The 14,596-nt window shown below is 39.4% G+C and overlaps 1 protein-coding gene across 1 annotated transcript in view; it reads left to right on the top strand.

Moving 5' to 3' along the window:
* TMPRSS15 (transmembrane serine protease 15) overlaps nucleotides 1-9,018 on the top strand; it is a 60,066-nt gene extending 51,048 nt beyond the window's left edge. Inside the window, exons 22-27 of the mRNA XM_054165885.1 lie at nucleotides 2,385-2,434; nucleotides 3,459-3,633; nucleotides 5,533-5,708; nucleotides 5,957-6,052; nucleotides 6,965-7,104; nucleotides 8,863-9,018. Of these exons, the coding sequence (XP_054021860.1) occupies nucleotides 2,385-2,434; nucleotides 3,459-3,633; nucleotides 5,533-5,708; nucleotides 5,957-6,052; nucleotides 6,965-7,104; nucleotides 8,863-9,018 (793 nt within the window). The remainder of the gene's footprint in view (nucleotides 1-2,384; nucleotides 2,435-3,458; nucleotides 3,634-5,532; nucleotides 5,709-5,956; nucleotides 6,053-6,964; nucleotides 7,105-8,862) is intronic.
* Nucleotides 9,019-14,596: the final 5,578 nt, after the last annotated feature.

The following is a 14,596-nucleotide window of genomic DNA, read 5'->3' on the forward strand; positions in this document are numbered from 1 at the left end:
ACACATATTTTATAATTGAAAAAATAAAAATCATTACCTGGTAATCAAATTATAAAAGCTATTTCTTACATTGCATTTGGTCTTTATTCAAGTGTAAGAAACACTGAAGCAAAGGAGGGCACGTATAATAGGACTTGAAAGCTATGTTGGCAGAGACAGCAAAACTCTGCTCTGATGCCCTTAGGTAATATATTTCTTGGCAGGACAGCTTTCTAACAGGGAAAAAATCCTGCCCTGGAGATATATGTGAGCAGATTCCACAAGCATAATTGCTTTTGCCAGTCCTAAGTGAAGATCATATTCACAGATGTCTCAGCTACTACAGATTTCTGCCTGGCAAGCTGCTTCATAGATGGTAGTCAAAGATGCACACAGGGTATTCATCACATGCAATGCCTCTGTTATCTTCTGGACTCTTCAGTGCTGACCAAGAGGCAGCTGGTGAATTGAAGGCAAGCAAAGAAGTGGTTTTCATACTGGGAGCTAGCTGCAGAACTAAGAAAAATTCAAGGCCCAGGAAGTAATTTCTTCTAAAGCAACCAACAGATGCTGATGGTGGACAAAGGCCCTCATTATAAGGGACCCAATGGCTCAATGTGAAAAAACCAAACCCAAATCTGACATGTTGCAGAAAGTGTAGGTTCAGATAAAAGAGCTAATCCACAGTACAACTGACTGCTTTTTGAAATCTGTGGAGGGAGCTTGGACAAGAGTATTTAGTTGCTCGGATGTTTACACAGAAGACAGTACAGTTTTCCTGTGGGTTTATGTATTTCTATTTGTCCTTGATGTTTGTTTCACTACCAAGGGGCACCCTTATGAAATTCATGCATATTTGAATACAAATTACAAAATTTTGTTTCTACTTTATAAATTACAGCTTTTAAATCATGCATCTGTCTTGAAGAGGAAATGGATATGTGAGGCTATTCAGGGCTGGAGGCACATCTCATGCTTACCCACTCCGTAGTGAAGATTTAATGGGGGAGTTGCACTTGTGTGAAAACTGTGGGTGATGTGCATTATTTCCCTCCCAGCAGGTATATTGTGAGGTATACCTAATGCCACATTTAATGTATCCTTCCCTTTTTCCATTTAAAAATGGTGTGGAAATGCATACTGTGAATTAGCCACTGGCCGCCTTTTTTCACCCTGATATATTTCTCTGTCTATCAGATTTACATTGCTGCCACACACACTTTCTCCGGTGTTCAGATTCATTGCAAGCTATGAAGATAATCTGAAAACCTCTGGGTATCAGAAATGCTTGAGTAGTTTTGATCTGTGATCTTGTGCTCTTCAGACTCTGGCTTTATATCTCTGATAAATAATTTCTAACCCTGTAGATGCAGCTTCAGATTTCACAGTGCATTATAGCCTTAGTAAAAAGATGCAGTGATACCAAGCTACCATGTTAAATTCTTTGGTCACACTGATCTCTAGTGGTAAGGTATTGAACACATTTCAAAAGGTAGGAAGAATAAAACACACAGTTAATTTTATTGAGACTCTGTCACAGACAGATGACTCATTGCCCTAAACCACAATGGGGAGACTACTTTTATATCCATAACATACACCATTTAAGTGCCCATTGGAGAGGAATATGTACATTTAATACTATATAGAATGTTGTATGTTGTATGAGGAAAGGCTGAGGGAGCTGGGGTTGCTTAGCCTGGAGAGAAAGAGACTCAGGGGTGACCTTATTGCTCTCTACAACTACTTGAAGGGAAGTTGTAGACAGGTGGCTGTTGATCTCTTCTCCCAGGCAGCCAGCACCAGAACAAGAAGACACAGTCTCAGGCTGCACCAGGGGAGGTTTAGGCTGGATATTAGGAAGAAGTTCTATACAGAGAGGGTGATTGCCCATTGGAATGGGCTGCCCAGGGAGGTGGTAGAGTCACCATCATTGGAGATATTCAGGAAGAGACTTGATGGGGTGCTTGGTGCCATGGTTTAGTTGTTTAGGTGGGTTGGATTGGTTGAGGGGTTGGACACAATAGAATAGAATAGAATAGAATAGAATAGAATAGAATAGAATAGAATAGAATAGAATAGAATAAACCAGGTTGGAAGAGACCTTCAAGATCATCGTGTCCAACCTATCATCCAACACCAACTAATCAACTAAACCATGGAACCAAGCATCCAATGATCTTGAAGGTCTCTTCCAACCTGGTTTATTATTATTAGTAGTAGTAGTATTATAAAATATAAATAAAACATGTATGATAAAATGTTGTATTTAACAGTCTTATACATGAATGTACTTCTATCTATATATGCTTATATACATTATATATATATATGTATGTATGTCTGACAATCAGTATTACCTGGTGTGATTTAATACTTGTGATTTAATTGCACTTTCATTCTAGAGAAAACTGTTTGAACAACCTAGTGATTCATCTGCAATGTAACATTAAACGTAAGTACACAATGTAAGTACACGTACCCTGGCAGTATTTCACACAGAAATCAAATTGTTCAGGCCATAAAGCTGAATGTTTACAGTTTGAATTGAAAGGCTAGAGAATGGACTGTGAAAGCTGTACTCATAATGATAAAAACACGGGAAAGCTTACAGTCTTCACTTGCTTTCAGAGTTTAGTGTACACTAGAGATGGGTCTATATTGAAAACACCCATATAAAATATACAGGAAATAACACATTAAAATCCAAGTTATAAAGCTGCATCTTGACCTTGGCTACAAAATGCCTAACATTTTTCCACAGCAATAGTATTCCTGAACAGTAGTTCTGCCTGGTTTTCCAAGAATGTTAGGAGCAGGGAGGTCATTCTGCCCCTGTACTCAGCACTGGTTAGGACACACCTTGAGTCCTGTGTCCGGTTCTGGGCCCCTCAGTTTAGGAAAGATGGAATGTGTCCAGAGATGGGCAACAAAGCTGGTGAGGGGTTTAGAGCACAGCCCTATGAGGCTGTGGGAGCTGGGGTTGCTTAGCCTGGACAAGAGGAGGCTCAGGGGAGACCTTCTAGCTGTCTACACCTACCTGAAGGGAGGTTGTAGCCAGGTGGGGGTTGATCTCTTCTCCAAGGCAACCAGCACTAGAACAAGAGGACACAGTCTCAAGCTGTGCCAGGGGACGTTTAGGCTGGATGTTAAGGAGAAGTTCTTCATAGAAAGAGTGAGTGGCCATTGGAATGTGCTGCCCAGGGAGGTGGTGGAGTCACCATCACTGGAGGTGTTTAGGAAGAGACTGGATGGGGTGCTTGGTGCCATGGTTTAGTTGATTAGATAGTGTTGGATTATAGGTTGGACACAATGATCTCAAAGGTCTCTTCCAACCTGGTCTGGTCTATTCTATTCTATTCTATTCTATTCTATTCTATTCTATTCTAAACATGTTATATCCCCCTAAAAGAGTACAAATATTTTTTGTTGTGGCTTTGGTTGGTTGGTTTTGGTTTATTATTATCATTTTATTTTAGCTTGTGGAAAACGTCTGGTCCCCCAGAAGAATGGAACAAGGATTATAGGTGGAAGTGATGCCAGAAGAGAAGCTTGGCCATGGATTGTTTCACTCCATTTCAATTCCAGACCTGTTTGTGGAGCTTCCCTTGTCAGTGATGAATGGCTGGTGACAGCAGCACACTGTGTATATGGGTAATGTTCATTGCACTGAAAAGCTAACAGATTCTGAAGCTCCCACAACATGCAAGTGTCCAAAGGGTGGATACACATCAGTAAAGTTGGGTTGAAGTATGACATGAGCCATCGATCAGGCCTGTAGAGAGCAAACCACACTTTTAAAGGATCAAGCTGAAATTGCTGAGGAGTGGTACTTTTAGAGGCTTTATTGATGTTTACTTTAGAATCAAATTAATATAAATTCACAAGTGCTTTTTTCCCCTCTGCTGACTCCAAGGCAGCTTTCTAACTAGCTGAGATGGCTATGTGACATCCATGCAGTGTCTTTCCCTTTTTATTTTAATGGTGATGAAACATTTGTTTTATGTGCCAGTTCTCTAAGGAGGCATCAGAGTATAAATAATTTGTGACACTGATATAAAAAATTAACAACTAGCTCACTGTTCAATTGCTGTGTTTTGACTCACTTGTGGTTGTAGCTAAGGGCTCCTTTACTTTCTGGTAAAACCTCAGTTCTTACTTTAAAGCTGAATCACAGAAACTAAGCAGCATTTTCTGAACAATGAATAATTGCACTTAAAATATATGTTATTAATACCCAGCATTAGTACTTAACCCATAATTAATGTGGGCCTCCATTAATTAGTTAAATCTTTTCACCAGAGGCATAGATGATGACATCATATCTTATAAAGCTAAACTCAATGGTGCCTATTCTTCCTGTAAATTATCATAGATTGATTAAGATTTACTGCACATCATTGTAGAGAATCTTGATTTATGTCCATTGATTAGGCAACACTGGATATCCTCTAGATGGTGATATTTGTACCATTCAATGATGTGATGTATATTTAAGTATTTCCTAGGATTTGCTTCCATAACATCTATAATAAAAATAAGAAGGCACTTAGAAACTGGAATAGGGGGGAAAAAAAGAAGCATTAATATTCAGAACTACAGTAGAGCTCTCATTGTAAATAGCTAAGCTAAGTTGGCAGTGGAGACTGTGCCAATACTTACTGCTGCTCACTGCCTGATGGGAGCTATATTCCACAAGAAGACACTGAAATGAGAAGGATAAAGGTCTCTTAGTTTCCACACAGAATATACACACCTATCTTGTTACTTCCTTTTCACCTAAATCACCTTCCTATTTTCACTTGAATCTCATTTTAACATCTTAACTTTGCTGGAATTCTCCTTGCAGTTTCACACCTTATTTCTGAACATTTAACTTTTATGCCCTAGTTTAAGACAAGATAACCTCTCGAGGTCAAACCAAAAGATCAGCAGAAACCAATTCAGTACAATAATTGGTCTGAAAAGGTATTTTTGCAACTGGTTGATTAAAAAAAAATAGCAAGTAATTAAATTCTCTGCCTTAAATACAGCCTCAAACCAGCATGCAGATTATGTCACATTTTGTTCTGGCATGTATTTTCCGATAGAGATTAAAAAATGGAGAGACCAATTTTCTAAGCCTATAAGCTGCAGCACTTAAGAGTAACTTTTGGGACCTATAATTTTTTAGATACTCTACAATAATCTTCTAACTGAGACCAGTATCAGTTGCCTGGTGGGAAGTCAGGAGTATTCTTCACAGCGTTTAAAAAGCCACAGTAATTTAGCTAATATATTATTTCCCTCCTTTGCACCACTGTGTGATTAATTCTTTATAAATAATGCATTATAAGCTGTATATAAAAAAAAAGCCAACCGTGTATTTCTACAGGGTGGATGTTTAAGATCATATTAATAACCCAAAATTGTAAGCACATCTGCTACATTATCTTGACAAAACATGCAAACGCGCTGAAGTACCGTGAAGTTAAAGATTAGCATTTTAACTGCCATGTTTTACAAACCTTCAATTAATCATTCATAATCGGGAATGTTCCTTGCAACTTCTAGGAGGCAATTAAAACCATCTCAATGGAAAGCAGTCCTTGGCTTGTATGATCAATCAGATGTGACTTCAGCGGTAGTTCAAAACATCGATCAAATCGTTATAAACCCTCATTACATGAAACGCACAAAAGATAGTGATATTGCTCTCATGCATCTTGAATCCAAAGTGCAATACACAGGTGAGCTGTTATTTTCCCATAAACTGGATTTACTCTGTCATGCAAAACTCCAACTATGCCAAGCATATGAAGGTGATGGAGAGGCTGGACATTCTTCACAGTGCAGTCATTATGGAGTCAGTCCAGTACTTCCTCGATATCTGGCCTAAAAAGCAGGTTGGAATTAATGAACATTTTCCTCATGTGACTTCACAGGAACATGAACACAGGGAAGAGATTGAAATTAATTGCTTGTTTCTCCTTCACAGATTACATACAACCTATCTGCTTACCAGAAAAAAATCAACAGTTTTTACCAGGAATGAACTGCTCCATTGCTGGCTGGGGTAGTATTCTGAATGAAGGTGGGTTATCTGCTTGGGAAATCATGACAGGCACAAAGCCACAAGGCTTGCTCCTGATTCCAAAGGGGTTGCTGAGGTCAAATAGTTTAGAAAAACACTCCTCCATATGAAAATTTGGGAACTATCACACTCCACTGTTCCTTCTCTAAAGCAATAGTTACATATAGTTATATATAACATATATATTATAACAGAAAAAAATATACCTATCTTTTATCATTAAATTAAGAAACAACAACCAAGCAAACAACTTGTAAGTTATGATGACTACTTTTCTAAACACAAAATACACATATTTTATTTTGAGATACTGAGTGGGATTCCTCTTTCTGACAGTGGAGAAATGGTTTTCCCCAGAGACTAGTCAAGCATACTGACTGTAGTGTGAAACGTATGTTCTGTCTGCACATCCCGTGCTCCAGATTTTGGAGTGTCTGTGAAATAATAAACATGCCATTTCACCTCCACAGCTGCTCATATGCATTTGCTTCTACATTTTCAGAATAAAATTGCATCTTACATATTGGGTAGGAATTAGTAGAAGAAAACCTGGAATAATCAAAGTTACACAATGAATATTGAGGAAACATTGAACAGTTCAAGCTCGTAAGCCCTTAATTATGCCTTAGATCTTCCCACAGGGAGTTTCTAGTCATTTATTTTAGTAATCTTGATTTAATAATAACCAAATTCAGTTCCACTACACAAATGAAAGACAGAATTGAGTTAATGAGCGCTGTTTAATCAGTGAGTGTGTTACAGTGGTATACGCCTGAACAGCATAGCAGCAAAGGAAGTTTTCCTGCTGCCTGGTGGCATACCCAGCATACTGAACAGGAACAAACCCACCAGTGTTCTGAGCATGATATAAATATTTATTACACTAGGTAAATGTGCTTTTATTTTCATCAGGTCCCACTTCAAACATATTGCAAGAAGCAGAGGTCCCTCTCATTTCAAATGAAAAATGCCAACAATGGATGCCAGAATATAGTATTACTGAGAATATGATCTGTGCCGGATATGACTTAGGAGGAATAGATTCCTGTCAGGTAACAAGAAGCAACTCATTTCTACTGCTAGCATATACCACATCTAACTACTGAATAAAATGCTCCCTGATCCTCCAGTCACTAAAATCATGACATTGACTATCCATGAATGTAATTTCTATTCACTGCATTTTGTCCAATTAAGACTTTATCAGGATAAAATTTGGAAAGCTAAAAATGCATTCTGCATCATCTTGCCATAAACAATCATACAGGGAGATAAATTTTCTGTTCTAAGCTTTGAACGATTACTACTGAGTAATTTAATGAATGAAAGAGGGATGTGCTTAGGGAAGAGTACAGTGAAATAAATACCAGATAGACTGAAGTCCCGGAAATGCTTCATACAGGAAACAAGACAGAGTAAGGAAGCTTTTCCCTGGAATCTGTAGACTCTGGAAACCTTTTGTAAGTGGATTCCACAGTATTTTGGAGAGGATGCCTTTCTGTATTAATCTCATATGCTGCTTCCTGAGAATCTAGCTTTTATCCATTCTTGCTCTTCTTATAACATAATGCTTCTTCTGTGAGGATGTAGTGAGACTTGGCTGTCACATAACTTCTAGCAATACAGAGTATACAGCATGGAGACTGGCTGGTTCTCCTTAAGTCTGATGAGGAGCACTCTCATTGCTTTTGCCTTGCCCTCATGAGCTAAGCCTTAATCAGGTGCAATGGCTTTGAATAGTTTAGTGTAGGAATATATGCAAGCCTTATTTCACTTACCATTCCTTCAGCCTCTGTTGGCTTTTGTCTTTCCTTTTTGCCTGCTGAACCACATACGGAAAAAAAAGAGCAGTTGAGCACCACAGGCTGATACAGAATACAAGTGACCAGTGCTGTGATCAGTGACCACTCAACCATAAGCAAAGATGAACAAGTGAGTCCTGAGAGCACTTCAGCCTTTAGGCCACTGTCACAGCCTTTGAACATTTGTGGATGCCCTAGAGTTGCGGGCAGAGGTCTTTTAATGGCCAAGTCCTCACAGAACTCTCCCATCAAGCTCCATTCACAGTGCTATGAGAAGATAAAAATAGTACCGGTTCAACTAACTCAACAGACAACAAAAAATAATTGTTTGCTTTCTCATAAAAAGAATGAAAGAGACACTCATGGCTGACTCATCCTCCACTGAGCTCTGGGATGAATCAAATTTGGTCTCCCACACCCTTCTGCAATGCTACACCTGCTAAACTGTTCAGAAGGAGGTGTGAGAACAGGATACCTCTTCTTCTGGCAACATTGCCATCTTTTTCTCTAAATCTGAAACTGCAGAAACTCTGGGGTGACCAAACATAGAGCTGCATTTTGACTGGATAGAGACAACTCAAAAAGAATCCTACACAATTACCCAGGCTCTGTGAAAGATGAAGGACTAAACATGATAATAATAAACAGAAAAAACATGTATTTGAAAGCCAGTTCCATACCGAAAGACTTGTAAGAGCTTAACATTGCATCCTTTGGAAGGAAAAAACCAAACCAAACCCACAAAACCCAACAACACATATTATGTCAAGACATATTCCATATGGAATTCATACTGATCTCACTTGTGGTACCAAAGAAATCCAGGGATAGAATCGCAGAATCGTTGTGGTTGGATGAGACCTTTAGGATCATCAAGTTCAACTGTTAAGCCAACACTACTAAGATATAATGCCTGTGATTAAGAATCAACATAAGCAAAACATCATAAACAGGCTCTCCTTCAGAGTTGCCAGTGTTCATTTTTAACTTTTTGATTTCATATTGCAGGGAGATTCAGGGGGCCCTCTGACATGTGAAGATGGTAACAAGAGTTTTTTGGTTGGTGTAACATCATTTGGCTATGAGTGTGCATTGCCCAAACGACCAGGAGTGTATGTTCAAGTCACCATGTTTGTGGACTGGATCAAACAAATAATCTATTAGGTGAATATTTTTTAATGATAGAAATACAGTTTAAAGGTTGAAAGAATAGAATAGAATTAACCAGGTGGGAAGAGACCCTTGAGATCATTATGCCCAGCCTATCATCTAACACTATCTGATCAACTAAACCATGGCACCAAGCGCCCCATCCAGTCTCTTCCTAAACACCTCCAGTGATGGTGACCCCACCACCTCTCTGGGCAGCCCATTCCAATGGCCAATCACTCTTTCTGTGAAGAACTTCTTCCTAACCTCCAGCCTAAACGACCCCTGGCACAGCTTGAGACTGTGTCCTCTTGTTCTGTTAGTGGTTGCCTGGGAGAAGAGACCAACCCCCACCTGGCTACAACCTCCCTTCAGGTAGTTGTAGACAGCAATAAGGTCTCCCCTGAGCCTCCTCTTCTCCAGGCTAAGCAACCCCAGCTCCCTCAGCCTCTCCTCACAGGGCTGTGCTCCAAACCCCTCCCCAGCTTTGCTGCCCTTCTATGGACACGTTCCAGCAACTCAACATCTTTCCTAAACTGAGTGACCCAGAACAGGACACAGGACTCAAGATGTGGCCTAACCAGTGCTGAGTACAGAGCCACAATGACCTCCCTGCTCCTGCTGGCCACACTGTTCCTGATGCAGGCCAGGATGCCATTGGCCTTCTTGGCCAAAGGTTGAAAGCAAGCATGATGATGTAAATCAAACTACCATTTCCATCTCAGAGCTACACAAACTGAATAAATATTTATATTTTGAGGAGGATAATATTAACAATTGAGACCTCCATTACAAACTGATAGCAATATATTAAAAATTGCTGCTGTGGTCACACTAATAAATAGTTTCAGTGTTCTACTTTTGTATGAGACCATGAAGAAACAGCTTCTTTGAATGCAGGTTCATTACATGGATAGTGGAGGGGTTTATAAAGCATGGGCAGTAAAAAAAAATAACCACCAACTTTGCAAACTGCAAATTCTTTATTGAAAATTATTAGAAATGATGAATTTCAGGCTAAACATTACCTGTTTTTTGGTTTTCAACTGTATTTTTCAGCATTCATTTTCTTTTCAATGCATAGTCAACTCTTCTCACCACATATCAAAATGAAGGTTTATGATCCCTGTTTAAACTGGCTTCATGGGAGTTCTTTTACCTCGTCTACTAAAAAAAGCCCTGGAATGAGGTTTGTGGAGTGTGCACAAAGGCTGATCATGTATCATGTTGCTTTCTAATGAATAAACTGAATGTGAGCCAAAGCTTCCCCCTTGTGTCATTTGTTTGGAATTAATAGAGTTAAATAAAGATTGAATACAGCTTCTTAAGTTTCCATTTTTAAGCAAGTGGTTTGGCAATTATTCAAGTCATTACAGGTATGTACTTATGCACACTCAAGCACAGACTCACAATACTGCAACTTCCACTCAAAAAAAGTAATGTTTTTTAAAAATATCTGACAGCAATGAGTATCAGTTATTCCTGGTGAATAAAAAGTAAAAGGCTTCCTTTGATATACCACATATTTTTTTTCTATACTGATACAGAATACAAAATTAACCAGGTTGGAAAAGACCTCTGAGATCATCGAGTCCAAATCACCCAACACCATCTAATCAACTAAACCATGACACCAAATGCCCCATCCAGTCTCTTCCTGAACACCTCCAGTGATGGTGACTCCACCACCTCCCTGGGCAGCACATTCCAATGGCCACTCACTCGTCCTATGAAGAACTTCTTAACATCCAGCCTAAACCTCCCCTGGCACAGCTTGAGACTGTGTCCTCTTGTTCTGGTGCTGGTTGCCTGGGAGAGGAAACCAACCCCCACCTGGCTACAACCTCCCTTCAGGTATGTGTAGACAGCAATAAGGTCTCCCCTGAGCCTCCTCTTCTCCAGGCTAAGTAACCTTCACATCATGACTGCCAGCAGCGTGCAGAAAATCAGGTCACAGAGCATGCAGTGACAGGACAAGGGGTAATGGCTTTAAAATGCAAGAGGAGAGAGCTAGATGAGGCATTAGGAAACAATTCTTCAGGCCAGTGAGGCACTGGAACAGGCCACCCAGAGAAGCTGTGGAGGCTCCAAGCTTGGAAATGTTGAAAGCCAGGCTGGCTGGGACCCTGAGCATCCTTGCCTAACAGTAGGAGGTGTAAAATGACTTTTAATACTGATTTTGTGCTTTGTATAAAATCTATCACGATAGTCCATTAGATCTTTCTAACGGGGAAAGAGTATGAAGAAAAAAGGTGGCTTTTATCTTCTTGAACTCTTTTCTAAATAGGTTTGTATTTAAACAGAATTATCTACTTCTTGAAATGCCTTAAAGTCAATGATGTTTTAATGTTGGTGTAATATGGTGCATTTCTGTTATTTCACTTTTCAGCCAGTGTAGCAATGTAATGTATTTTTAATTCCAGAGTACTGTATGAAAATACAAAATGCATTCTAATTTACTCTGTGTGTGTATCTACACATACACACATAGAGGGGTCCAGTTCTGAGCCCCTCAATTTAAGAAGGACATTGAGACACTTGCACATATCCAGAGAAGGGCAACAAGGCTGGGGAGAGGCCCTGAGCACAAGCCCTGTGAGGAGAGGCTGAGGGAGCTGGGGTTGTTTAGCCTGGAGAAGAGGAGGCTCTCTACAACTACCTGAAGGGTGGTTACAGCCAGGAAGGGGTTGGTCTCTTCTCCCAGGCAACCAGCACCAGAACAAGGGGACAGAGTCTCAAGCTGATTCAGGGGAAGTTTAGGCTTGAGGTGAGGAGAAAATTCTTCACAGAGAGAGTTGTTAGCCCTTGGAATGTGCTGCCCAGGGAGGTGGTGGAGTCACTATCCCTGGAGGTGTTCAAGAGGGGATTGGACATGGCACTTGGTGCCATGGTTTAGTAGTCATGAGGTCTTGGGTGACAGGTTGGACTTGATGATCTTTGAGGTCTTTTCCCACCTTACTGATACTATGATTTGTGAGGAGCCCCCACAATTGGTGCTTAAATTGTTAAATATGGATATAAAGTTCTCACAAATACAAAGCTACCTTACAAAGTTTTCTCTATAAATGCTGCCACACCAACAGAGATTGAAGGCTTTATCACATGGGCCTACAGGCTAGCAGTCACTGATAAAAACTACTAAGTCTTAAACTGTTTTCAGGTCTTCATAATTATTAGAGGACTAGGTCCATACCCAAGTAGTTAGCTTTACCAATGTGTCTGTGACCACAAGAAACGTTGACAGATGTTAAGGCAAAGAGAAGATTAAAGGCATTTTGGACACCTTCTTTCATATAAAGCAGATGTTTTTTAACATTAAAACACTACAGTTGCTATTTCTATGCTTCACAGTGGACTACTGTTTCTTCTGTTACTCTCCTTCACTTGAAAACAGCCACTGAAAATAAAGCACATTCTGCTATCAGTATAAATTGATTTGGATGAAGCAATTATGTTAAAATGGTTAATTAAAACATGGCACAATTTCTGCATTATTTACCATACATCACTACTGTAAATTGTATTTCAGTCTGCTAATGAAATACAAGAGGCAACTCAAAACAGATCCAGTCACTGGAACATGTGCTTCCCCAAAATACAGTAATGTGTTTTTATTTACATGTATTTTTTGCTTCCCAAAATGTAAAGCACTGATGGATTTTTGGGGTATACAGTAATAAATCACTGCATCACAGTAAAAAATTCCTACTATACACTCTGAAATAGAAACATATATGCAATGTAGGTTAATATAAAGAGAAATAAACATTTTATGTCAATCCATTTTTGTCTAGATAAAACTAGCATAACTTTAGTTGACCACACTCTACCCTTCAATTCAGTATCCTTTACTTCAATTACCTGCATACTAACCCTTTGACAAACAAGTAGTTACTGCATTAAAACATGTAGGCAGCATGGATCAGTTTCAATTGGGTCACAGTTCCAAGATGATGAGAGGGTGGAAGCTTTATGCTTACACTTGATTGTACCCAAAAAAGATTAAAAGATTAATGAAAGAAACAAGAGCTTTCTCTCTCAGATGCTTCTCACTTGCAAAAGGCCAGGATCACTATAGGAAAAAAAAGTGATAGGAGTATAATTTTTTTAACATGCAAAACTGAAGCCATGACATCTTTCTGATGACCAGCTAAGGTTTACTGCTCATCCTTCAGTACTTTGCCTCACCTTCTGCTGCCAATTGGAAGAGAGATAGACAGGAAGTGAAAACAATGGAATAGAAATAGAATAGAATAGAAATAGAAAGAAAAAAGAATAGAAATAGAATAGAATTAGAAATAGAAATAGAATAGGAATAGGAATAGGAATAGGAATAGAATAGAATAGAATAGAATAGAATAGAATAGAATAGAATAGAATAGAATAGAATAGAATAGAATAGAATAGAATAGAATAGAATAGAATTAACCAGGTTGGAAGAGACCTTTGAGATCGAGTCCAACCTATCATCCAACACCATCTAATCAACTAACCCATGGCACCAAGCACTCCATCCAGTCTCTTCCAAAACACCTCCAGTGGTGGTGACTCCACCACCTCCCTGGGCAGCCCATTCCAATGGCCAGTAACTCTTTCTATGAAGAATTGCTTCCTAACATCCAGCCCAAACCTCCCCTGGCACAGCTTGAGACTGTGTCCTCTTGTTCTGTTGGTGGAGACCAACCCCCACCTGGCTACAACCTCCCTTCAGGGAGTTGTAGAGAGTAATAAGGTCTCCCCTGAGCCTCCTCTTCTCCAGGCTAAGCAACCCCAGCTCCTTCAGCCTCTCCTCATAGAGCTTGTGCTATAGCTTCAATCTAGTAAATTTATTCAAAGTGGCTATAGCTGATGAAATCTGTCATCTGTAACTGGAAATAATTTACCTTCCTCCATTCTGTAAATCTGGAAATGAATATGAAGAGTGCTGGGGGGTTTTGTTGATTTTTGTTGTGTTTGTTTTGTTTTGTTAATTAGAAATTCTGTTGCCCCTAACAGAGCATGTTACACAACTCTGGATTCTTCAATGCTCCACAAAATCCAAAGGAAATACCAGCATCAAGTGTGCAACACATATCTTTCCATCTTCCCCCTTACTCCTGTCTCCCTTTTGTGTGCAGAAATAAGGGAAATAAAGATGAAAGAATTTGTGTGTGTGTGTGGTTTGTTATGTTTTGCATGGAAAAGAATCATCTGTTTAAAGGTGGGAGCCATAAGACTATAAATTTGATCTGTGCACTCTTAGCAGTGTTCTACATATTCTTCTTAGGTGTCTTTACATGTTACCTAGTATCTAGGAATAACATGCCAAGCTAAGGAAATACAGGGAGAGAAAGTATTTCCCTCTCCTAAGCAGGTGATGTGATATGTTATGGAAATATGTTGTCCCAGTAATCAGTATTTCATGTTTACATACAGAATCTGAGTACATTATAATAAAAACCTTGTATGCCACTTCCTGTTCTTCATTCATGCAGAGTTTGACTCATCCATTGCTCACCCAAGCAATCACCTTCACTCCATAAGACACATCTGAAGGTATATGCATTCTCCTACATGCTGCATGGAAATCACTTCTGCTGCATTAATAATTTTA

Source organism: Dryobates pubescens, chromosome 12 (genome assembly GCF_014839835.1).
Source record: "Dryobates pubescens isolate bDryPub1 chromosome 12, bDryPub1.pri, whole genome shotgun sequence".
NCBI classification, from domain to species: domain Eukaryota; kingdom Metazoa; phylum Chordata; class Aves; order Piciformes; family Picidae; genus Dryobates; species Dryobates pubescens.